This window comes from Aulonocara sp. 'chitande type north' Nkhata Bay, linkage group LG8 (genome assembly GCF_057382095.1).
Source record: "Aulonocara sp. 'chitande type north' Nkhata Bay isolate Kocher_YH1m ecotype deep benthic linkage group LG8, A_spYH_male_GT1.1, whole genome shotgun sequence".
Lineage (NCBI taxonomy): Eukaryota > Metazoa > Chordata > Actinopteri > Cichliformes > Cichlidae > Aulonocara > Aulonocara sp. 'chitande type north' Nkhata Bay.
Genome location: NC_141351.1, coordinates 6,554,983 through 6,581,461, shown reverse-complemented (window position 1 = coordinate 6,581,461; position 26,479 = coordinate 6,554,983). Strand labels below are relative to the sequence as shown.

General features: G+C 43.3%; 2 protein-coding genes across 3 annotated transcripts in view; both read right to left on the bottom strand.

The window, feature by feature from the left end:
* mrtfba (myocardin related transcription factor Ba) overlaps positions 1 to 9,706 on the bottom strand; it is a 28,623-nt gene extending 18,917 nt beyond the window's left edge. Inside the window, exon 1 of one of the 2 annotated variants that reach the window (XM_086303002.1) lies at positions 9,517 to 9,706. The gene's annotated coding sequence lies outside the window, so the exon portion shown is untranslated. Of the gene's footprint in view, positions 1 to 9,370; positions 9,400 to 9,516 lie in introns of those variants that run through there. The other variant, XM_086303003.1, reaches the window with a different exon arrangement.
* Positions 9,707 to 10,016: 310 nt separating this feature from the next.
* Positions 10,017 to 24,020, bottom strand: ercc4 (excision repair cross-complementation group 4). The gene is made up of 10 exons (XM_086303001.1): positions 23,724 to 24,020; positions 21,981 to 22,161; positions 15,134 to 15,329; positions 14,815 to 15,022; positions 14,069 to 14,249; positions 13,826 to 13,957; positions 13,606 to 13,710; positions 11,680 to 12,346; positions 11,476 to 11,588; positions 10,017 to 11,361 (listed from the first exon to the last, which is right to left on the bottom strand). The coding sequence occupies exons 1-10, from the start codon at positions 23,898 to 23,900 to the stop codon at positions 10,622 to 10,624; spliced, it is 2,700 nt and encodes an 899-aa protein (XP_086159127.1). The 5' UTR covers positions 23,901 to 24,020; the 3' UTR covers positions 10,017 to 10,621.
* Between the last annotated feature and the right edge of the window lie 2,459 nt (positions 24,021 to 26,479).

Genomic DNA, 26,479 nt, shown 5'->3' with positions numbered 1-26,479 from the left:
TGTGCCACATTTCTCATACTGCATGCCCATGTACATACCCGTGCTTCTGTATGGAGTGTTTGTGCAGTGAAAATGAAGCTTTTATAAAAAGGTATTCTACGTGCATAAATGCTAAAAGTTGGTTATTTTAGCCTATTGCTGTGTGGCTGCTAAGCAGTATGACAAGATCTTAATACAACAACCTTTAAGCACCTGTGTGCCACATCACGTTTGTGCATTACAGTAAGATTGCCAGTTATCTTGTTGATGCGGGTTCCTCCCTAACAGCAGTAACAAATGCAGTTTAGCATATTTTAGCCTGTTCAACAACTTCACTTCAAAAACTCACATCGGTCAGACTATAAAAATGAAGCTAGATGGATTTCGTATCACAAGAGTGAACGGCAGGAGAGAACAGCAGTGCAGCATTCCAGCAGCCAGACCTCCGTGACATGTGCGAGTACATGTTGAGCGAACAAGTGAGTGCGAGAAAGGGGGAAGTGAAAGAGAGAGGAAGGGCCCAACAACTGTCGCAGCTGAAGAGGTTTTGTGGGATAAACATCGGTGGTCCCCCTCGCAGAATCAAAGAGCAGATCCAGACGGCAGGCGCAGCATGTTGCTGTGCCCTCTGTTCTTTTAATGGCACGAGGCAACAAGCCGCACATTCCTCATCAAAGGGTAATGCGCACAAACACACCTCTAGAAACAAAAGGGTGCTTAACATTAGCGAGTGAGCGGTCGCTACTCATTCACACAGGTAATAGATGTGCCGCACGACTGGCTTCACCTTCCAGATGCAGAAGCTGCATGTATATTTTACTGTTTATGATTCTGCCCGTGGGCGTGTTACAGACACAGACCACTGTTCGGTGCAATCACAAACACATAAACAAGGACACCCTTCGCTTCCCTGTCAGCACACATTTGTCATCCAGTTTTCTCTACTGTAATGTGCAAAATAAGATCTTGAGCAACGCCTCACTTCTCTATATCATGATAGGAAAATGGGAAATGGGTGCAGTAACAAATTGAAATGTATGCAAACACACATGGAAATAGATTATAGGAGGCTAAAACTATTTTTAAAATTCCAGTGAGCTTGAAAGTCAATATTTGTTCTACTCCACAGGCCGAACTCTCTTTTTCCAGGAACAGTTCTCCAGGCTTCTTGAAGGACACTCAAAGCTCTTCTTTGGATCCTGCACAAACACTGTACAGACTACGAATGTACAATACATCAGTTTGAGTTAATGCTAGGCTCGTTGATATTTACAGATGGCAGTGGCTGAAAAGATAAACACTTTTCACACGGGAATTCTGAACAATGATGCAAGAACCGGGTTAGCACACCGACTGCTGTCGTCTTCATATGTAGCGCACAACACGAGATGGTCACCTCAAGACAAGTACAGGAGGGAGCTGCCCGGGTAAGACATGAGCAGGCGGGAATTCACCGAACAACTACCACTGCCGTGCTCACGTGTACTTTAACTTTGCATTTGTTTTGGACAAAGACCATTTAATGGTTGATTTGCCTGCATCAGATTTTTCTCTTCTCACACGCAGCACCATTATGCAGTATTTACGAACGTTCAGGGCTGCGGCGCACATGTGCAAACATCCATTTCAAACCAGTTCAGATACAATTATTGTTACAATTAGGGCTGGGCCATATTATACCGTTCACGATAATACCGGTATAATGTTAGGCAACGATAGGAAAATGAAATATCGCGATAGAATGGGAGTAAAACGCGCATGCGCAGTGCCTTTGTTTTCATACGCACATGGCCGGTCGTTGAGTGAAACAGATGAACCAGAATTGGTTTGTAAAAATGGTGCAACTTCAGTGATGTGGAACTGGTTTGGTGTTTGTCCGTCAGATACACAACAAAGCACATTTTTTTGCAGAACATGCAAGCGGCCGTTGTTATTGTCGTATTTGTCGGACTAAGATGCTCTTAAATCTGGGAGTAATCTGGGTCCTAAGCTCCGTATGCTTCAGGTCAAACAACACTGCAGCATCACTTAGAGTTAAAAACTGTCTAAATTCTTTCATCTTTAATAAAACGATCAGCATTGCTGCTTTACCAGGTGTAACTATAAAGTTTAACTTCCAGGCATCCATGAAAGCAAAAGTTATTACATTTAACGGAGTTAGAAGTTAGCAGGAAGCTAGCGGAAGTTAGCTCGCTAGTTTCGCTAGTTACCTAAGCATGATATAGCATGTTCTGACTGAGAGATTTCTGAAAAAAAATCAAACGTACAGCTCTGCTATCACTTCCAACATAAATGAAGACAGGAAACTAAACAGCAGTGACGTTTGTAGGGTTACTGAAGTTGGGCTAGCTGGTATATAATGATGTGCTACGTGATCGCTAGCGACACAGCTATGTTAGCATAACATAAGCAGTGAAGCTGGAGGACGAACACTAACACTTTTCCACTTATAAAAGTTAATGTGAAGGTTCTTCATGGTTAGAGACAAATGCAATCGCATGGCTGGATGCTGTAAACGGACCAAACTTCAGTCAGGAGAACAACTGAGATAATCCATCCACAATACAAGGTTAGTCATTAATATACTGCAACAACATGGGAATAGAGCAGCTGCAGAGAATTCAACATTAATGAATCAATGTTACAGAAGTGGAGGAAGCAAGAAGAATGAGTTTAATAAAGTTTGATTTATCTGACTGCTTTGTTTCGCTTAATGTGCCTTATAATCCTGTGCACCTTATGGTCCGAAAAATGTGTACTGCACACTGCAGTTTAATGTTGCAAAGCACCTCTTTTTAACTTCAGTGGATATTATACATGGTTATGCTCAGGATATGTCAGCCCATTTCTACTGGAAATGCCTTTTGGTTAAACTTTCAGCAAGGAATTTGCATTTGCACTGTTACATTTTTATAAAGCTTTAATGTACATAAAAACCAGCTTCTTGTTTAAGTGAAAATAAATGGAAGGTTGTCTTTTTGCGCTAGTAATGTTGTGGAGTTGTATTTTGTCTCGCATCAATTATATCGTCGGTTATATCGTTATCGCAAATTTTCAAATATATATCGTGATAAATATTTTTGGCCATATCGCCCTGCTCTAGTTACAATGTCTTATTTTGAGGAATTTCCCTTTCAACGACAAAATTAAAAAAAAAAAAAAATGCCTGTACAGGGCGATGACGACGAACACAGTCAAGTTAACTTTAAGTATTTGCATAGGTAGGGATGAAGACAGCGAAAGGGGTTTTCAAAGTATTTGGAGCTCAGCCGAGGTACCATGGAAATAACAGCCTATGAATTAGAGCAGGGCGATATGGCCAAAAATATTTATCACGATATATATTTGAAAATTTGCGATAACGATATAACTGACGATATAATTGATGCGAGACAAAATACAACTCCACAACATTACTAGCGCAAAATACAACCTTCCATTTATTTTCACTTAAACAAGAAGCTGGTTTTTATGTACATTAAAGCTTTATAAAAATGTAACAGTGCAAATGCAAATTCCTTGCTGAAAGTTTAACCAAAAGGCATTTCCAGTAGAAATGGGCTGACATATCCTGAGCATAACCATGTATAATATCCACTGAAGTTAAAAAGAGGTGCTTTGCAACATTAAACTGCAGTGTGCAGTACGCATTTTTCGGACCATAAGGTGCACGGGATTATAAGGCACATTAAGCGAAACAAAGCAGTCAGATAAATCAAACTTTATTAAACTCATTCTTCTTGCTTCCGCCACTTCTGTACCATTGATTCATTAATGTTGAATTCTCTGCAGCTGCTCTATTCCCATGTTGTTGCAGTATATTAATGACTAACCTCGTATTGTGGATGGATTATCTCAGTTGTTCTCCTGACTGAAGTTTGGTCCGTTTACAGCATCCTGCCATGCGATTGCATTTGTCTCTAACTATCAGGAACCTTAACGTTAACTTTTATAAGTGGAAAAGTTAGAGCTGGGCGATAGAACGATAACGACATGTATCGCGATATAACTTTTACTCGATAGAGAAATTAAGCTATCGCGATAGACCTCGCCGCTCTTGTCCTCTTAAAAAAAAAAGAAAAAAAAAAAAAAAAAAAGGGTCAGCCGATCCAAATTCAGTAGCGCAGAGCCGAACCAATCACAGCCGCAGCGTCACGTCGCGTGACTTGTTACGTACAGCGCAAGTGCCAAGCCGCACGTGTTTGTTTGGGAAGCAGCCAGCGGGTAATGGAGCCAGCGCATAATGGAGGAAATGAGCGTGACCGAAGAGAAAACAGATGATGGTTCCAACGCCGGAGAGATTGTCGAACGGAAGAGCCATAGAAGTTCCGTAGTGTGAAGGTATTTTGGCTATTTCAAGTCTGACAAAAAACAGAGTAGCGTGCACTGTAAATTGTGCCGAAAGCAAGTCTGGAAATACAATAAACTGGTGCATGCGTCACACTGTGCGCCACGTTATTGTTTCGGTGAAATGAATACTGTTACTGTTACTTCTACTAGGGCTGCTCAATTAATCGAATTTTAATCACGATTACGATCTGGGCTTTCAACGATCATTAAAAATGACTGAGCCGATTATTAGCCCCTCCCTCATTTATCCGCGACACCTTAAAGGCCGGTCCGTGAAAATATTGTCGGGCATAAACCGGTCCGTGGCGCAAAAAAGGTTGGAGACCGCTGATTAAGAGGACCCGAGGGAAGCTCGGAAAGCTAAGCAGAAGTTATTTGGAGAGTGACTGCCGTTGGTTGAAAAGAGAGTTTAAAAAAAAAAAAAACTTCAGTGGTGTTGCACACTATTTTATATTATTTTTTTAAAGTCATTGTTAACCCTTTAAAGCCGGTCAGAGCCGCACGTTCCGTTTTGCGTAACTATTTTTAAATCCCTGTAGAACCTGAACCGCGTAAGCTAGCGCAATAATTTGTTTTGCATATGAAACCGGAGGAGTTGTACTTACATCTTATGCCATCAGCTTGTCCTCGGTCACGGTTTCGTTCCACATATAGCTTTGCAAAAATTGCATAAAAAGCGCTTGCAGGAACAAAAACATAATATTCCAGAAACACGCTTCGCCGTTCCTATCAGCTGTTCGTAACACTTCCCACAGTGAAATTATGCACATGCTGTTTTCTTTGCAAATTTGCATCATAGGATTGTTTTTTGTTTTTCCTGCAGTATATAAAAATTGCTGTATCTCCAAAATAAAACTATGAAGACACTCAAAATAAATTTCCTGTGGTGGGAAACTATTTTTTGCAACTTTATTGTATTTAAAGTTTTGAGGGATAAACCTCTTAAATTTCTCCAAGTAGAAATATATGTAAACAAAACAAAAGCGATTTTCAATTTTTTTTGTAGTTTATTGCACTTTTTTGCAATTTATGTAATTACTATGGACTTAATGCATACATATTATTAAAATATGGGCTATAACAGTTGTATTGATGTATAGCAACTTGAAATGCTCCCACAAATGGCACTACAGCATGTAAAAAAAATAATATAAGCTCTGGTGGACTTGGTTCTATAGTAGGTCTTAAAGGGTTAAATAAATATCGTCAAATAATCGTGATCTCAATTTCAGTGAAAATAATCGTGATTATCATTTTTGCCATAATCGAGCAGCCCTAACTTCTACTCTCTGCAGTGTTTAAATGCTTACATATACACACAGTTACTGTCCGTCCACACATACGACTCAGTTCTGCTTCTATGCCCCAGCTTTGTTTACTTTTTCCCACCGAGGCTTCTAGACTTCTGATTGGCCAACATTTCTGCACGGTTAGGAATCTAGCGCCACCTGCTGCTTTGGCATGTTCATAGCAGTGTTTTCCTTCATTTCTGCCTTTATGTGTGGACGGGATTATTTTTTAAAACGAAAACGGAAAATCTCAGTTTTCAAAAATACCCGTGTACGTGTGGACGTAGCCTCAGTCTCTGACTGGAAGCGCCAATTCGTCATTCGGCTTTTGTCAGACTAAAGTAACTGTTTGAAAAGCTAAGCTATACAATAAGGAGAGATTGAGAATTTCCTTTTAGTTCTCAGTTTATTTGATATTGACAAAAGTTAGTCAGTTTTGTCTGTTCTTCTGTAAAACAAACTAAGATTTATTTTTAGAATTAATATTTTGTTTCTAAGTGGAATTGACAATTTAGTCTGTTTCGTTTGTTCTATTTTGAAACTTAAACGCTTTAGCGGCTGCCTTTTGTGTAGTTTGCAATATTTGCCTTTATTTATCTGAAAAAGTCTCATGTTCCTTAAGTACATCTACCCTGTTGAACTTATTATGGGAAATAAATATTTAAATAAAAACAAGCTGCTGATTATTTCACATTTTACTTGTGAGCAACGGCACATTTAAATCTTACAAATATAGTTATTTGGCTTATATCGTGATAGATATCGTTATCGCCTGAAATGAAAAAAACATATCGTGATATGAAAAAATCTCATATCGCCCAGCTCTAGGAAAAGTGTTAGTGTTCGTCCTCCAGCTTCACTGTTTATGTTATGCTAATATAGCTGTGTCGCTAGCGATCACGTAGCACATCATTATATACCAACTAGCCCAACTTCAGTAACCCTACAAACGTCACTGCTGTTTAGTTTCCTGTCTTCATTTATGTTGGAAGTGATAGCAGAGCTGTAAGTTTGAATTTTTTCAGAAATCTCTCAGTCAGAACATGCTATATCATGCTTAGGTAACTAGCGAAACTAGCGAGCTAACTTCCGCTAGCTTCCTGCTAACTTCTAACTCCGTTAAATGTAATAAATTCTGTTTTCATGGATGCCTGGAAGTTAAACTTCATAATTACACCTGGTAAAGCAGCAATGCTGATTGTTTTATTAAAGATGAAAGAATTTAGACAGTTTTTAACTCTCAGTGATGCTGCAGTGTTCGTTTGACCTGAAGCATACGGAGTTTAGGACCCAGATTACTCCCAGATTTAAGAGCATCTTAGTCCGACAAATATGACAATAACGACGGCCGCTTGCATGTTCTGCAAAAAAATGTGCTTTGTCGTGTATCTGACGGACAAACACCAAACCAGTTCCACATCACGGAAGTTGCACCATTTTTACAAACCAATTCTGGTTCATCTGTTTCACTCAACAATCGGCCATGTGCGTATGAAAACAAAGGCACTGCGCATGCGCGTTTTACTCATATTCTATCGCGATATTTCATTTTCCTATCGTTGCCTAACATTATACCGGTATTACCGTGAACGGTATAATATGGCCCAGCCCTACTATGAATGACTATGCCATCCTTAGATCATTGCGCTTGCTAAACTAGAGCTAAAAATAAACGTCCTCCTGGTGAGACTTCTGAAAAGTCAAACAGATTTCAGATGGTGATTCGGAGGCATTTCTCTACATTATCAATGCTGACTGGAGATGTTAGCACAGTGCGGTGTTCTCAGCTAAAGCCAAACGAGCCACAGAGGATTTTAAGATTAACTAAACTAACACTGGCTTCAGGTTTTATCTGTGTCCGATTATCTGCAGCGTGACAAAGGAAGATCAGTCAAGTCAACAAAGGTGTCCAGGCTGATGACAGAATGTGGGTGTGCCTGCTGCCTTAGGCTCTTCTTTCTCTTTCACTGCCTTATAAAAAAATAAAATAAAAAAAACAGGCTACACTCGTGCCATACAGGTGACATAATTTATGGCATTTTACCAGGAAAAGTGTCTTGATTGTCTTGAGAGAAAAAGGCCTATATAGAAAAAAAAAAGGACAACATTTCTTAAGCAGAGAGCAGGATTCTAGAGGTAAAACAATAAAACAATTTATACAATATTAAAAGCAATGGAAAGTGGTTTACAATCACAATAGCTTTGCAGGCATCGCTGCAGCCACAGAGATATGTACCCACAGCCGTTGCAAACATGTCTGAAGAGAAGGTCATGGGCCACCTTACAAATAGCCCTGTAGAGAATCCCAGTGATAAGGCAGCCACACACACCCATTCTCTTAAACAGCCTGAGATAACTGAAATTCTGAGACCTAGTGTCCACACTGTCTTCATAGAAAAACGCACAGACTGAACATCCCCTCTGATGAACTGCCATGTCATGTAGTCCTGTTTAGGACATGCCTGTTTGGCATGGCACAGCAACAAAAAGAAAATCAAGTACTCTTTTTTTTTTTAAGTCACAGCATGCTATTCTTCAGTATGAAACACAGCTCAGCTTCAGCTCAAACAACAGAACAATGTGTAGGGCGTACATGAGAGCCGCTTTTGAGCAGTTTGAGTCTGCAGATTTCTGAGCCTTCAATAGACCAGGTCTTGCAGGACAAAAATGTCTGCTTTTAACCAAAGATAAGACAGGAATTATGTCATCACCCTGCCTCATTCAGCCACAGTCGCTGCTCTGCTCTTGTTTCCCACAGACACACATGTGGTGTCGTTTCCTTCCTGGCTGCCTTAGGGGACTTTGCTCAAAAGATCCCCTTCAAAAGAAGAAGAGAAATAAGAAAGAACCCGTACAAACAGACCAGGTAAACCACACTAAAAGTTTCAGTGTGGTGACACCTAAGCAAAATTAAAACTGCGACTCGGAGGATTTATAAAAGCCCCTAATTTCCCAGCGCATTGGGCTGCTTCTTTGGCCTGTTCTATTTTGCATGACAAGCACCGCAATACTGGAAACCGCAGTACTGTTGCAAACTAACCCTACACTAAAAGGCAGAAAAAATAACCTACAGCCTCCGTATATTTCCGTTCCCATGCAACCATATGCACAATGTTTAAGATAACGTGAATAATTCACACTTTACAGTGACACGCTGACTCGACAGAGCCGCCTCTGAATAAACGCTTCCTGCCAGTCTGCATGACTCACACACAGGCTGTTTGGATTTGCTGCACCACAACCTCTAGACATTTTTATTTTACTTCTATTTGTTTTTTCACTTCATTAGACTAGGAAGGCTGGAAGAGAACATGCCGGTGTTTCAGTAAGCCAGGAGACTCAGTACACTGCGACAGTATTACTTGAGAAATTGGCCTGTCGGCTCACTAACACACTGTATGCCATGCCTTGCAATTCAGACAGTATCCGCAGTTAGCTAGAAGGAAATGGCTGAAATAAACACACACCTTGCACAAACACCATACTCACAAAAGGCTAGTCTGTTTAAGCAGCAATAATAGATTTTCCCGAGGGAGTGTTATTGAGTGAGACGGCTGGGCTGTTATCGCAGAGGCGAGTGGGTGTGGGTTAAGCTAAGGCTGGATAACTACTTTAAATCTGACAGGGGAGTGAGTTACAGACAGCGACGAACATAAAATATAATGAAGCGCTTTCATGACTGTCATTTCTAGGAAAGGGAATAAATACACATCAAGTTACAGTCAAATGAGCCTTGTCCATGCTTTCCTTACCAAGCCACGCTCTGCTGTCTAGGTCTGCACATCACGAATGCTCCTCAACAACAACCTCCTAACATTTTCTCCAGTTAGCTCGCTCCAGCTAACATGGGCTAACATGCTAAAAACAAGACAGCGCCGCCCCGGGTTTGTGCTCTTACCGAAATATGACGACTTGAAAAGCGAATCCATCCGAGCCGTGGTCTGCAACGAGGTATCCAAATTGCGTCAACGGAATTATGCTAAGTATTCAGTTTTTTTTTTATTCGTCTAGCTCTGAGATTGAAGTTTATTTCGCGGACTAAAATGGCTGCGACTGGTCTAGGTTCGGATGCAGAGTGACGTAATGAAGTTGTCGGACAGGAAGCTCGGGAGAGGTCGGCAGGGGAGGAGAAGGGTGGTCCTCTTCACTGGGCAGCACGGTCACTCCTTAAAAACCGGAATTTCTCCTTCAAAGTACAGACGATTGCAATATAATGGATACGTAATGGAAACCTATGTCAACAAGAGCAAAACGAACAAAAAGAAAAAGAAACAAACATAAAACGTGACTTTAGTCCTTTGGTATGTTTTGAATATGTTGCATAACTTTCCACAGTGTAGACCTGCACTGTGAAGAGCTGAAATCAGATCTGAAGTGCACATTGTGATATTTTTTTAATAAACAAGTCATGGGCACAAGATAATTATTACTGTACATGATTTAGAATGGCCCCATTGTCGTGGAAAACCAGCTTTATTCTGATTCCTGCCCCTCACAAGCAGAAAGTGTATAAACTATTGGGTGGGGCATCTGTGCTCAAAGAGTCATGTCCCCGAGTTCTGATCACTCACATGACACAGAGCCAACAGCATTTAGCATAGAGGGGTTACTTGTACATATACTGATATCATTTTAAATAAATGTTTGCTGTATTAAATATGAGCATCCCCCACTGTAACAGTATGTTATTACTAACAATTCACTCTATCATTCCTCTCAAAGGAAGAAAAAAATCACATTAAAGGTTTGCTTAAAATAAATTAAGTGCATTTTATTTATTTTTTAAGTTAAATAAGTTTTTTTTATTAATTATAAAAAGACAGATTTTATTCTTCGACAATATAAAAACAGAAAAACGATAAAAGTCACACAAAAACTGTGTATCTAAACGTAACATCTGCATTTTTTAAAAAGTTGATTTTGTATCCGAATATGTCAAATACTCTTACTGCAATAATTTAATCACAGTGGCAAAATCTTCCTATATCCATATAGTCTGCTCGTCATGTCTGTTTGGTCTTCTGTATGGGCGCAGGGACATTAACTACATTATGCAGGAACTCGTACAGCAGCTTGGCATTGTTAGCGTTTCCGAGTATTTCCCCTAACTTGTCCTGGCTGATTTTGGCTAAGTCGGCCAAGCTGTCTGCGTTTTTTATAAGAGCCCTGTAGTTTTTTGTGTTGACCCCAGGCATTTTCATCAGGAAGTCATAAGGTCCAGGATTGTAGAGGTCTGCCGATTCAGCCACAGTGTCTGACTCGGCCGTTACCGCCTGAGCTGCTGCGGCGTCAGGTTCGGGCTGGCCTCGCTTTAGTTCCAGGAAGAGCTCGGCTGTGGCGTGCGGGGAGGGGCACCACAGTATACGTAGCCGGGGGAAGTGTAACGTAAGCAAGGTGAGCTTTGAAGAAACATCATTTGATGAAATCTCGTGACGGAAATCCGAGCGGGCCGTTAGGGAAAATGGCTTAGCTGGGTCAAACTCGATGAGCAGCACAGGTTTCTTGTAGTAGCGGGTCATCGAGAGGCACTGGGTGTAGAGGCGGCCGCTCTGAAGCGAGCCGATCAGGTCGCTGACGCTTTTGCGCTCGACACATGCGTCCGGCGTCAGAATGTAGTCGCCAACTTCAAGGGTGACCGGCTCGATGTCCAGTCCGCGACGGTGGAGCAAGGATGGCAGCTCACTCCGGAACTCGCGCATGTCCACAATGACTCGTGAGGGCTCTGTGGGCTGCTCCTGGCCACCTGGTTATTGGACAGAAAACGGATATAAAAACACAAACTGGTCCAATTCATAGTGAAGACGATTTAGCACACAAAGGAGAGAAAAATCAAAAATGCATAACAACAGAGACTTGCCTGCTTTGCGGGTGTTGGTGGTGGCATTGGCGGGATCTAGATTCCTAGCAAGGTCTAGGTTGGTGTCTTCTCGCCCTTCTCTCTCCTCTGGGATCACCATAGTAGCTTTTTCCCTAAACAAGAACACAAATACAAGAAATGGTGAGCAAATGACCCTCAACAAAATACACCTAACGTGGCTAACGGGAGAGAAACAGCTCTGACCTGATGAGGTGTTCAAAAGCCTTCTTTTCCTTAGACAGAGCTGTCAGGTACTTCTGTTCTTCGGTCGAGCCACCATAGATGAGGAAGTACACCCTAAGTTGCTTTCCAGGCCGGTTAGCTTTGTAGATCTCAAGCTGGCGCACAAAACTCAGCTCGGCATCATAAAGCACCACAAAGCTGGGCTCCACCTCATGGAGAACCCGGGTCAAGCTGTGGGGATCGGTGCAGCCTTTCAGCGGGTGAATGACAGTCAGTGGTTCCTTCAGGACGCCGTAATAAGCATCTGATGGCAAGTCTAGCTTGAGCTGCTCTTCCTCGCCTCCGTCTTCATCCGTCAGTTCATCCTCATCTCCGCTGCTGCCCATGACTGCCGCTTCGCCTGTCTCCTCCTTCCCCACCATCTGGGTCAGAGTCAAGGACGGTCTGCTTTTGCCTTTTGTCGTCTTTGCATTTTTTTTCTGCGCAGGTTGCTTTCCCTTTGTTCCTTTTCTGACCGGACCCTTTCCCTTTTTTTCCAAATCCAGTTCTAAGGCGCCCAGTGCAGCAGAGTCCCGTTTCCCAATCGTGCGGTGGTAGAGCCGGTTGAGCAGCCAGTCAGAGCCGTGCTTGATGTACTGCTGCAGCTGAGCACAGGTCCGGTCGTCACTGGCACAAATCAGGACTCGACCTGAGGGAGGAACATAAGGCAGTTAGAGAAAGATAGATCTTTACAGAGAGATTGTCAGATTGTAATGTAAAAATGTAAGGACTTGGAAAAAATATTCTCCTGAAAGACTAAAAACTACTTTAATGTAAATTGACAATGAAAAGAGAAGCTTTTTTGATTTAAAGTAATAATAAAATAACAAATAACATGACAGATATGGATATTGACAGGTGCTTTCCACACCACCAAGCATATTTAGGCCGTGAACTGGTGCACCTAAAGTGAGCTCACACAGAATCCTAACACGGGGGCCAAAGATTTTCCTGCTTCGAAAGCCAGGGGGTCCACGGGGGATAAAGAGGCCTACTCTATATTCTGCAATTGACCCAAATTCTGGTGGACTACTTTTCCTCAGTGTGTACAGGTGTACTGTCAAGTACTGTGCAGCTTCAAAGCAACAACACAGTGAAGCAGGACAAATCAGCCCACCCCGAGGATGACTTTGTAAAATGCCAGCTGTGGCTCATGCTTTTCTTGCTGCTAAAAATAAATAAATAAATAAAAATAAGAGGAACACTTTTTAATATAGCACTGAGTGAGTTATACTTCTGGGATATTGATCTGCTCAGTTTATTAGCAGAGGGGGTTGTTAATCAGTTTCAAGATCATGGAAGAGATTCCAGGAGTCTTACTGGAGGAGAGCTGGACAGGGCCGTAGAAGGTCCTTAACCCATCAGCAGGACCATTATCTGCTCCTTTGTGCAAGGAGAAACAGGAGGAGAACTGCCAGAGCTACGAAATGTAGCTTAAGGGCACCCTTTAGTGGGCTCCGTGTCACTGCCTGGCACTTGCCATAGAATACCAGAATTGGCAGGTCCACTGGCAAGTGGAGGCAATATAAACTATTGAGTACTATTTTGAGTTGCATTAGCCTGCAACATCATTTGATTTTCAGGGTTTGTTTGAATTCAGCCCTCTGTAGGCTGATAATTTACATTTCCATCAAACGATGGCATCCTTTCATTCTTAACATATTAGCCAATCTGTATCAGTATAGATTTCGAGCATGATTTTTTTGCCCCATTGAGCTTTGATGTGTTTCCAAAGTGTTGCTTTTTTTGGCAGTCTAGATTTCAAATGAGGAGTTTAACTGTGAGCTAAAATTTACAAATCTTTAGATCTTTACAAATGACTTATAAAAATCAGATCGTATTATAGAAAATCATTTTCAGACTCATTCATGATGACATTGTAACAGTTGAACATCACTGAGATCTAACCTGGCTCATGCTGAGAGCTCTTGTTCTCCCTCTCAATCTCCTCCAGGACCTCAGTCAGAGCCTCCCACTTTGGGCTCCTCTCCAGCACCAGCTCCCGCTTCACCTCTGAAACCCACACACAGACAGAGCAGTTAGTCATGCCAACATGAATACACAGACAAGTTCTGTGGATATCTACTCTGATATCACCGTATCAGAGATTGGCCAACTACACAGTTACCTGAGGCAGAGGATGGCTTCTGTTTCTCTGCCTCTGCTCCCACTTTAAGTTTCTTTTTGCTCTCGGGAATACGGTAGACTCTGCTCCTGGCGTTCACAAACATGGATGTACTGGAGTCCAGGAAGAGCCAACCTGATGGTAAGAGCGAGGTTGAATGCAAAGAATTACAATTAATTTAGACATTTTAAACTCTTAATGGCCTCCAATCTGGCATTTAAGGGCAGTCAAATAAATGTAGTTTACCCGAATTAGAGCCAAAGATCTTTTGGCTGGAGTGCAACGACTCAAGGAGATTGAGGAAGGTGACGCAGTCGTACTGGGTTAGGTAGAGCAGGAGGACTCTCAGCACCTTCAGATCCTGAACCAGTGCTTTGGTCTTTGCTCCCAGCTGATGCCACAAGGGGTCCAGATAGTGACGGATAATCTGAATGGGAGTACGGCAAAGCATACAATTGAACTCACCTACAATCAGAGGTGTATTTTTCTAACTCTTCTAGCAGGAGAAGTCACACAGATGTGCTCCAGCTTATTCAGCATCACACGCGGCACCATTCATTATAAAAGAACTCGCAGTTCCTCACAGAACAGTGAACATCTTCACCTCTCACGGCCTCGCTCGGATGCTCTTTCCATATCCAATCATGCCACTGACCTGTTGCCAATTGACCTAATTAGTTGTGGGATCATACTGTATTTGTACTATTTTCAATTTAAATTTAAGAGGGTTTAGATGGATTACAAATCATTTTGCAGTGTCCTGAATTTTCTTTTAGAAACTGGGTTCTCATAAACGCTGTAATAACATTTAACATGCAAATTAAAGAGGCTCATCTCAACCTGCTTTTTTCTCGGTCCAATTACCATAAGCCTTCTTAAAAAACAAAAAAATCCTCCTTTAATAGTTTCATCAAAAATGTTTTCACGCACTGAGGTAAAATTTGTCAAGGCAGCTTAAATGTGTCGTATATGTTAGTAACACACTGTGAAACCTTTTCAAAAGAATTCCCCAGCGTGTTCTCCAGTGAGAGGTCCTCAGCCTCTAGAGTGGGGTTGTAGCGTTTCAGCTCCTTTAAACAGGCGGTCATGATGTCCAGGATGGAGCTCTGGATGGCCCTCATAGCTGGAGTTAAGGACACGTGAAGCTCCACCACTTCTGGTTTGTGCCTGTCCAGCGCTGTGTTCACTGATGCTTGAAACCTGAGTGCAAAGGTTAAAAAAAAAGAAAGTAGTAAAAGAAGTATTATAAATGTTACTACAACAACAAAATACACAAGACAAAACATCTACAGTGAAGTAGTTTGACAGTACCTGGGCCACAAGTAGAGCTTCTTGACAAAGAGGTTTCTCATTACACGCTCCACTTGGCAGAAGCCCGAGGAGAAAGCCGTGGCCTTGTCAGTGAAGGCCTTAATGAAGCCTGTCTTATTCTTTTGTCTGAACAGTCGCAGGATGAAGGCCTCCTGGCATGACTCAATGATTTTATGGGCACGATAAACCAGAATGCCTAAAGGGAGCGGAACAAATAGACAGTGAAGGTAGAGCCTGAATAATATATCAGCTGGCTGTTAGTTGTTTGATTTTTTGTGACTTTGTCACCTGATAAGTTTGATTTTTCGTGCTCATTGTGGTTTATGCAAAACTGAAATGGCTAAAGTCAAGTTTTCCAAGTTGGTTTTCTTCACAGACCAACTAATGGAGCTGACTGTTCTACTGAGTGAGGCCTGTAATCCTGGAGCAGCTACAGAGCAAACAACAGTGTTTCAGTGCTGGAGCTGTTCCAGCAAATGAGTGGTTCACCAGAGGGGGAGGGAGCTGAATGACTGTGTAGTTAGATGCACTTTAAGCAGGATTGCATTGAGCTGTTACCGCTCTCACTTCCTGGATATGCTGGGCCATTGCAGGGGGGGCGCGGTATGAAAAGAAAAAAAAAAAAAAAAAAAGAATGCTAACATCATTGACAGGTTTTTGACGGGGTTCCCACACAAACGCAAAGCAGGAGATGAAGCATCGCCAAATATGTTTCCAAACCAACTTCATTCCAAGCCAAATACTAGAAAACATGGTGAAGCATATCTTCCCTTTGGCTTCACCTGCACAAGTGCCGAGGTAGATCTCTGCGACAGAATTAGCTTCCCTTGCATCAGGAGCAAGCGCTGGGCTCTCCAAATCACCGACAAACAGTATCCCACATTCTTGATTTTTAGTTCACAAACACTTCTTGTAATGACTAACTACTCCAGACATTTTGGAGATGTTAGCTCTTTATACAGTAAAGTTACAGCGGGATACAAATAATATCAGGCTGATCCTGCCACGATTTGTTTCCCCACAGTTGTTTATGTTTTTAAACCCATTTTGCACAGAGAGGCATTTTTTGAAAAATGTATTGACAGCAATGTTGAATATTATTACACAGGGAAAAAAACAACAACACATAAAATAATTACACCGTGACGCCTCTGCCTTTCTAAATGGAGGGACAGCAACTGCTTGTGTCTATGTCTTCCTCCTAGCGTTTTTCCCGCTCGGTTGCAGGGTCCGCTTTTCTGCAAAGTCGTCTCCACTTGGGTCGGTCAAGGGCGTCGGTCAGATCGGCTTCGATCTTCTTCACGTCGTCCTTGATTCGGTCCATCCATCTCCGCTTTGGTCTGCCTCTAGGTCGACGTCCTTGGGGGCTGAGCCGCAGTGCTGTTCTCACCACTGAGTTCTCATCGCGCCGTACCACATGTCCGTACCACCGCAGCCTCGCTTCTTGCATCTTATCTGTGATTGGCGCGATTCCCATCCTCTTTCTAACGTCGGTGTTCATGACGTGGTCCCATCGTGTCAGGCCTAGGCACCATCACAGCATCCGCATTTCCATCGTGTGAAGGGCTTGTTCGTGCTTTGCGGTGGCTGGCCAGCACTCGGATCCATAGAGGGCGACGGGGCGCACTACACTCTTGTAGATCTTTGACTTGAGGCGATTGGGCATTCTTCGGTCACACAGGACGCCGGTGACTTGGCGCCATTTCATCCACGCTGCGTTGATCCTGGCTCGTACATCTAGTAGGATATCGCCGTCATTGCTGATCATCGATCCGAGGTATTTGAAATGAGGTACTTTCGCCAGATCTTCTCCATCGACGCTGATCGTGCCGTCGGTCTGGGGGCCAGCCTCTAAGTATTCGGTCTTGTTGGTGTTGAGCCTCAGGCCGAAGTCAGCTAGGCGAGTCTTCCACTGCTGCGTTTGGTATTGCAGTTCTATTCGCGATTCATCGGCCAGGAAGACATCGTCGGCGTAGAGAAGTGTCCAGGGATGGGGTGACTGGAGATCCGCCGTCGCAGTGTCCATGCAAAGGATGAAGAGCAGCGGGGAGAGTGCCGAGCCTTGATGGACGCCCACATTGATGTTAAAGGGCGGCGATGTTCCCACTGGGCTTCTGACCACGCTGGTGACTTGTCGGTAGAGGAGCTTTGTCCAGTTGACGTAGGCTTCAGGAACTCCATGTGATCGCAGGGAGTGCCAGATGAGTGTGGGACACGGTCAAATGCCTTTTCCAAGTCGAGGAAGGCCATGTGGATGGTCTTGGACTTCTCTCGGTGCTTCTCCAAAAGCAGGCGGGCAGCATGGATGGCGTCCGTCGTGCCACGCCCCCTGATGAAGCCACATTGGTTGGGCGTTAAGTTGACGATTTCTCGCATCCTGGCGTCGATGATCCGTTCGAAAACCTTCATGGTATGGCTTAGGAGTCGGATCGGGCGGTAGTTAGAGCATTCAGCCACATCGCCTTTCCCTTTCCAGATGGGCACCGTTATGCTGGTTGACCAGGCTGCTGGGACGGTCCCGTCTCTGATGATGCTATTGAACAGGCTGGCGAGGACTAAGGCGCCTTGGCGCCCGAGCAGCTTCCAGACTTCGGCTGGTATGTCGTCTGGTCCGGTCGCTTTGCCATTCTTCATATTTTTAACGGCTGTTTCCACTGCCTTGATGGTGATTGGCGGGACAGGTCCTGGGACGGGCGGGGCACTGTGGATTGGCTGGTGAGGGAACTCCACGTTGCAGATATCGGAGAAATACTCGCTCCAGCGATTGAGGATGGCGGGCGGGTCGCAGAGGGTTTGATGGTTGGCATCCTTGATGTGTTTGACCTGGCCAATATCCTGTGTTGCTCGATGGCGGCTGCTGGCAAGGCGGTAGATTTTGTTCGCTCCTCCGGGCTTGTGTCTATGTAAGCGTGTAAAACCTGAAGATAGTCAGATTAACAGTAACAGTATTTTGTCTCTATCTGCCATTCTGCAATTCATCTCATTGAACATTTTTCTTGTAAAACAAAGGGGGGCCCAGCAAAAAAAGTTTGGGAACCACTGGTTTAGGTAGAGACTCTGACAGGTAAGAAGAAACGTGAAGGGACTGCACAAGTTGTGATAGAAAAGTGATGTCATCCATTGCTGGAGTGCATCCATATCATTCAAACAACATCGTTGTTGTTGTCTGAATCCAGTTTAGATCAAAACACTGTTTGGATTCCTCCTTTAGCTCACACAGAGGTCATCCTAGTGACTGTAGATATAGTGAAATGCAGATGTAGATGAAGGTGTTCTCTAACATCTGCCATAAAGACAGATACAGAAAATCTTTATCTACTTAAACCACAACACCTGTTTAATCTCCTTACTGTATCACATTTCGATTTCTGATTAAGCTGTTCGCTTTAACTGCACTCATTTTTAAGTGTAATTTTTTTTCCCTTTAAGAGCCATATTTATTTTTTGGAGATAAGTTGTTTTTGTCATATTTGCGGCACTGTAACACAATAACTTACCCACATAGAGATAAATAAAATATTTCTCTTATTATTATTTTCCCACAGAAATTGATTGTAACTGTGGCAGTAGTAAGAGGTGGATGTGTATGCCAGAGCATGTTTTCAAACTTTTTCAGCAGTTAAGAAATAATACTATAAATACTTGACAGTATAACAATAATACACTGCGTCACAATAACGACATCAGCTGTCTGTCCACCAACTTCCACATCCTGTGAATGGACTCCAACTTCCCAGCCTTAGACTGCAGCCTATTCTCTACCCGCTCAGAGTGACTCTGCGGAGCAGAACCAAGACTACAGTTGCCAAATGCAGTCCACAATAGTGCAAGAAACTCAAATGAGCTGAATGACATCATGAAACTCATAAGACTGCAACAGCTGCGAAGTAACAAAGCAGCATGCAAGAAAACATTACATGGGAAAGGCCAAAGTTAGCTGTTAGGAGTGACTAACCTTTGCATGAAGGAGTTTAGTTTAACTATATGTCATTCAGTCAACATGCTGCCACTGAATTTTACTGATAACTCAAATGCATAACCATATGTTGCAACTACAAGTACTCAAACAAGTATTGCAATCCAATTTGGACTGCTAGTGATAAATACGGCTGTGAATTGCTGTTTTAGTTAACAACCGGTGGTGTAACCCTGCCAACATAACAATCAAAGAAAGGATTTGTTGCTCGGACACTGAACTGTGTGCTGTTGGACTCAGGCCGTATTATTTACCCAGGGAATTCTCTCACGTCATCTTGGTGGCTGTCTATGTTCCCCCCTCTGCTAACCCCACAGCTGCATGTGACACTATCCACTCTGCCATAGCTCGGCTACAGACTCAGCACCCGAGTGCCTTTATTGTGATCTCGGGTGACTTCAACCATGTATCACTGGACAATACACTACCAACATTCAAACAATATGTGGACTGTCCCACCAGGGGAGAGAAAACTTTAGACTTACTGTATGCTAACGTCAAGGATGCATACAGCTCCTCCTCCCTCCCCCCACTTGGTAGGTCAGATCATAACCTGATTCACCTCACCCCCCGCTATGTGCCAATTGTGAGGAGGGAACCTGTGACCACCAGGACTGTTAGGAGGTGGTCAGAGGAGGCAATAGCGGAACTACAGGGCTGTTTCGAGGTGACCGACTGGGAAACACTCTGTGAGCCTCACGCCGAGGACATCAATGGGCTTACTGAGTGTATCACAGGCTACATAACTTTCTGCACCGACTCCATTGTTCCAGCTCAGACTGTTCATTGTTACCCAAATAACAAGCCGTGGGTGACTAAGGACATCAAAGCCCTCCTCAACAACAAGAAGAGGGCTTTCAGAGGGGGCAACAAAGAGGAGGTGAGGAAGATCCAGGTGTTACTAAAGGACAAGATCAGAGAGGCTAAGGACAATTACAGGAGGAAGCTGGAGTGGAAACTCCAGCAGAACAGCATGAGAGAGGTGTGGAGGGGCATGAAGACCATCACTGGATTCAGGCCAACCAACAGCAGGGGAGCTGAGGGAGGTGAGAATAGAGCCGACGAGTTGAATCTGTTTTTCAATAGATTCGACACCACAGTGTCTGCTCCCACCCCCACAACCTCACCTGTAGTCAGCCTGGAATCCAGAGCCACACCACTGTGCCAGCCTCTCTCTTCACATGTTGCCTCCTGTGAGATTCCTGACACCCCTCCCCCACCCATCACCTTCACTCAATACCAGGTTGAGATACAAATGAGGAGACTTCACTCAGGCAAGTCTGCTGGACCAGACGGAGTGAGTCCCCTTGTCCTCAAGACCTGTGCCCCCCAGCTGTGTGGAGTCTTTCATAAACTGTTTATGCTGAGTCTGAGTCTGCAGAGGGTCCCGGTGATGTGGAAGACATCATGCCTCGTCCCTGTACCAAAGACGCCACGTCCCAGTGGCCCCCAGGATTACAGGCCCGTGGCACTGACCTCCCACATCATGAAGACCCTGGAAAGGCTCATCCTGGACCAGCTGCGACCCATAGTAAGACCACATCTGGATCCCCTTCAGTTCGCTTATCAGCCTCGTCTCGGAACAGAGGACGCCATCATCTACCTGCTCAATCGTGTCTACACCCATCTGGACCAGCCGGCGAGCACTGTGAGGGTCATGTTTTTTGACTTTTCCAGTGCTTTCAACACCATCAGGCCGACCCTCCTGGGTGATAAGTTAGCAGCGATGCAGGTGGATGCTTCTCTGGTGTCCTGGATTGTTGATTACCTGACAGGAAGACCACAATATGTACGTCTCCCACAGTGTGTGTCTGACAAGGTGATTAGCAACACAGGGGCACCACAGGGGACTGTCCTCTCCCCCTTCCTCTTCACCCTCTACACCACAGACTTCAGCCACTGCACAGAGACCTGCCATCTTCAGAAGTTTTCTGATGACTCTGCGGTGGTTGGATGCATCAGCAGGGATGATGAGACAGAGTACCGGGCTGTGGTCGACTCCTTTGTCACGTGGTGTGAGCAGAATCATCTGCAGCTCAACGTGGCAAAGACCAAGGAACTGATCGTGGACTTCAGGAAGACCAGGAAACACTTGACCCCTGTTTCAATCCAGGGGGTCAGTGTTGACATTGTGGAGGACTATAAATACCTTGGAGTACACATTGACAATAAACTGGACTGGGCTAAAAACACCACAGCACTTTACAGGAAGGGCCAGAGTCGTCTCTATTTTTTGAGGCGACTGAGGTCCTTCAACATCTGCCAGAAAATGCTGAGGATTTTCTATGAGTCTGTTGTGGCCAGTGCGATCCTCTATGCTGTTGCATGCTGGGGGAGCAGGCTGAGGGTCGCAGATGCCAACAGACTTAATAAACTGATCCGTAAGGCCAGCAATGTTGTGGGGATGGAGCTGGACTCCCTCAAGGTGGTGTCGGAGAGGCGGATGCTGTCCAAGATAAAGACAATGTTGGATAACACCTCCCACCCACTCCATGACATGCTGGTCAGTCACAGGAGCTCGTTCAGTGAGAGACTGAGATTACCGAAAAGCACCACTGAACGACACAGGAAATCATTCCTGCCTGTGGCCATCTCCCTGTACAACGCATCCACTTAACACACTGTTTGCTGCTACAGCTACACATGTTTCTTTTCCAACTATTTATTTATAAGTGACTTATGTATGTATGTATGTATATATATGTATATATTGTACTATTCTTAGTTAGCGTATTGTCTGTCTTGTCTTAATGTTGGTTTAAAATGGAGCACTGTAACAAAAAATAATTTCCCCCAGGGATCAATAAAGTATTCTGATTCTGATTCTGAATAAAATGTTCTCATATGAATTTAGCTATGTACAAGTCTGACCTGTTATTAGATGAGCAGGGATGCGGTCCGTGAGGAAGTCCACCACCAGGATTCTGCTGGTGACAAACAGCACCCCTCCCTCGGTGTAAACATTGTAACGCTCAGTGCTCTGGACATCAGTGGTCACCGTCCTGGGCAGGTGGGTCACACCCTCCACTCGCAGCTGCTCTGTGAAATATTCCTGAGAAGACAGGATGAAAAGAAGCAAGCTTTTGGTTAAAGCTGTACGCTATGTTCCACACAAACATGAGGTAAAGCTCAGCGGTCAGCCTCTCTGATTATCTGAAAAGGGTCTTCTAACTCTTATTTTAATAATGAGGCGATCACGCTTCTGAGGTTGTAGTCCTCAGCCTGTCAGGTTGGCTGAATAAGTTTTTTACAGAATAATTATTCCTTAGTCTTTCACCCATTATTTTTGGCTCCTGTTCTTCTAATGTGTGTATGCAAGTGTTTATGTAGTAACTGATGTAAGGACATTTACACTTCTATCTTTAATGTGTGGTTTTATACCAACTGAACCACTTTGTAATTGTGTGTTTTAAAATGCAATACTTCCTGTTTCAGCTGTTCCTTTTCGGGAGGATCATGTGCCTCCATCTCACCCTATCCCCAACATTCTCCTCTGTCACGCAAGCCCTCTCCATGTCCTCCTTCACTACACCCATGAACCTCCTCTGACGTCTTCGTCTTTTCCTCCTGCCTCCAGCTCTATATTCAACATCTTTTGTCCAGTATAACCACTCCTCTGCACATGTCCAAACTCTTTCAACCTTTCCCTTCTAAATTTCTAACCCAAACTGCTGAAGTACTCATTTCGAAACCTGTCCATCTTCATCACTCCCAATAAAAATCAGAGCATCTTCATCTCTGCCACCTCTAGCTCGGCCTCCTGTGTTCTTGTCAGTGCCCCATCTCCAAACCACAAATCATAGCAGGTCTGACTACCACCTTGCATACCCTCCCTGACACTCCTGCGGTTATCCTTCTGTCACAAATCACCCTGACACTCTCTGCTTCACCATCAGTTGCTTTAAATGGTCAACCCCAGGTATTCAAAGTCATCCACATTCACTACCTCTAATCCTTGCAGCGTCATTGCTACACCCGTCTCCCTCTCATTCACACACATATATTCTGTCTTTACTTCATCTCCTCTCCAGACTTTCTTCCACCTGCTCCCACTACAGATCGTAATGTCGTATGTCCAAAGACACTCCAGCCTGACTTCATCTGTCAATCTGTCCATCACCATTGCAATAAAAAAGACGGGGTTTTCACATCTCACTGCTTTCTCGCTGTCCTCATGCACGATACTACTGACTTCCTCATGCAGTTAACGTTACTGTTATTAAAATTATCTTTCTTAGACGAGCTCCATCACAGAGGGGATTCTATAACAACTTTCAGATGAAAATAATAAACTATAATAAATTCTTTATATATCAAAAAATGTATCAACAATTTCATCTGAAATAATGTATGAAACCGAGATGGCGCCAAAATTGTTAGCAGGTGCACATCTCTTTTATCTTCATCTATTTTAGCCACCATGTCTATGGACAAAAAAAGTGGCCCCTTCCAAATTCTAACTTCTAACACTTTCTTTCTTTTTATTTTTTTTTAAATGTATGGTTTATGTTAAGGCACTGTTAAGTCAGTTTGCTGGGGCACATCACCTCGCACCGGGTAAAGTGTGAGATAATCATATGAGCTGTGCCTCTAGCTAATCCAGCCTCTCCTAACCTGTTCTGGTGTGGTTGTGTTGAGCAGAAGAACCAGGCTGCCCGGTTCCGAGTAAACCCGCAAGAACTGCAGTAGGATTCGGTCTATCCCCAAGCCTTCAGCCGTTACTAGCAGCCCGTCACTGCCGAAGAGACTCAGGAACATCTCGGTCTCAAACTCCAGCAGCGGCCCCGCCATGTCTGAGCTTAAAAATGTCCCCAAAGCGCGGAGGTAAGTAAATTATCCCCGACTTTCAGAGCTAACTATTTGCCCAAAGCGGTCGAAGTCACTGCAAGACAGCCATTGAAGTGTTTTGAAGCAGCATTTCCGGTGAGGCGGAAACAAACGTCAGTGCAAGCGTGACGTTTACGGGCAAGAGCGCCATCTAGTGAAAGGGAGGTTTATAGCAGGTATCATCAGGATAATGTGATGCAATAAAAAAGGCAGTGATGACCGTTCAGAGAGACTCTCAGTGTGATTTAGAGTTAAGTACCAATTTGCACAAAAGTATTTACATGTCTAAATGCAAGTTTTTATAGGGATAACTCTCTCTCGCTCTCGGTAAACATATCATGATGTTTGGCACATGTAGCACATAGATTTAAACTTATTTATTAGTCTACATAAAGCAAAAAATGTCTGGCTTTTTTGTGTTGGTCATCACCAATTGCTGTTTTAGTGGCAGTTGTAATGCATTTGGCGGTTGATTATTCCTGTAATCGACTAACATACACAGAGCTGCAATGTGCTTACATAACAAAACCTGGTGGATGGGCTTTAAAAAGCTCTGTTGTGCCAGCTCTCATGTCTCTGTTAAGGAGAAGGCAGAGGGGACCAAAAAGGATCTTTGCCCACATGATAATACTAAGCCAACCACCGCTATACTCAGGGAGACATACTCATTTATACCTGTGAGACTTCAGGCTTTAATTTAGCCACCTTGATTTTCACGCTGCGATGTACCTACTCCGAGGGAGTTGTTGTGAATTATCTCTGCAGGTCTTTTCTTTCTTTCTCCTCTGTTCTGTTGTATTTGATTAATGATAAGGTTAAGTTATTTATAAGCTTAAGCAGAAAACTTACATGTTTGTTAACTCTCTGTCTTTTCCATCAGGAAACAGAATATCTTCCAATATTCAGATTTTGAATAAATGAACGATAAAGAGCTGTTGCAAACATTAACTAAGCACTAATTAAAACCCACGTTCACTAAAGGATGGTATTAATGGTGTTGGTAAGTAAAGGATGAGTGATATGATCTTAGTCAGTGCTTCTCAAAATTTTCACCAATAACAACTTTTTACTGAATATAAACTGATTCTACTTAAACATAGGTTCAAATCATAATAATAGCATTGTCTTGACACTTCCGCAGGCACCAATGCACCACTGCACTATCAGAGATGCACACTGATAAGCCTGAAGATCACAGGCATACAATAATGTTTCGCCTTCTCTCTTGTCCTCTTTTGTACATATTATGTACAGTCAATGATGAGATATTCAAGGTCTTTTTATTTTATGTTGTGCACCGTTATTCCGAAATTGTTCAATAATTTGTAGACACATCTTTAGGTACGATATGTTATCAGTCAGTACACTGTGGGGCGATCGTGGCTCAAGAGTTGGGAGGTTGTGTCCTTGGGCAAGACACTTCACCCGTTGCCTACTGGTGGTGGTCAAAGGGCCCGGTGGCGCCAGTGTCCGGCAGCCTCGCCTCTGTCAGTGCGCCCCAGGGTGGCTGTGGCTACAATGTAGCTTGCCATCACCAGTGTGTGAATGTGTGCGTGAATGGGTGGATGACTGGATATGTAAAGCGCTTTGGGGTCCTTAGGGACTAGTAAAGCGCTATATAAATACAGGCCATTTACCATTTACCATTTACTACAGTCATATATGTATGTGATTCTTCAAAATCATACTAGAAAACAGACCCGCTGTCTAGTATGATTAGGACTTCTAAATAAATACGCAGCATAGAAACTGTTTTCTTGCTCTAACAAAAGACACAAAAGAGCGCCTCAGTACATCAGTCCTGTGTTTGTCGGTTCAGCAGCTAAATCGATAAATTCAGAGTAATGCATATTGGAAAGCAGAACAGTATGCCTGAAAAACTTACTGCATTATGTGCGATTACATTTGAAATTCTAACCTTGTGCCTGAATTTTGTATTTACAAAAGGATATTTCTGCCACAAGCTGTGAAACAAAAACACAGATTTGCACATCAAATTTCACCAGAATGCAGAAAATAAAGTGTTTACTTTAAAAATTGACATTGCTGCCAACTATCTAAAAGTCTGGAGTTCGTGCAGAATAAAGAGTTAATCACAGATGCAGAAAAAGTGTAATTACAGGTTTTTGAAAATAATTATTTAATGTTTTTCATAGTTTACCCATAGCTACATGTATAGAGTACCTCTTACATTATTGCTAACCCCACCAAAGCTGTTGTGTTTAATAGAATTGAATCATTACACTTCCAAAATCTTATTAAAAACCTTTCCTCAAGACTGGATGTGAATGTAACAATTTCTATTCCATTCATAAACCACACTCTGCAAGTATATGACAGTCTGTCTGTACCTCAAGGTCTATTAGTAGTCTGTACATATAATCTAATGCTGACATTTCTCTCAAACTGAAGGCTAAGAAGATGTTGTGTAGAGAGAGAAAAATATTAAATCGGGAGCTGCAGCAGTCCAGCCAACATCACAGGTATCTTTGGTGCTAGAAGGGGACACAGCATTCAGCCTGTGCTGCATGGACAGAGTAATG

Excerpts from the sequence above, each read along its gene's own strand:
- ercc4 (XM_086303001.1), bottom strand. The coding sequence starts at position 23,900 with ATGGCGGGGCCGCTGCTGGAGTTTGAGACCGAGATGTTCCTGAGTCTC. Across the intron at positions 15,023-15,133 it reads AAGCTCTACTTGTGGCCCAG|GTTTCAAGCATCAGTGAACA; the intron begins GTACTGTCAAAC and ends CTTTGCACTCAG. Across the intron at positions 11,589-11,679 it reads GCTTTTGAACACCTCATCAG|GGAAAAAGCTACTATGGTGA; the intron begins GTCAGAGCTGTT and ends GTTCTTGTTTAG.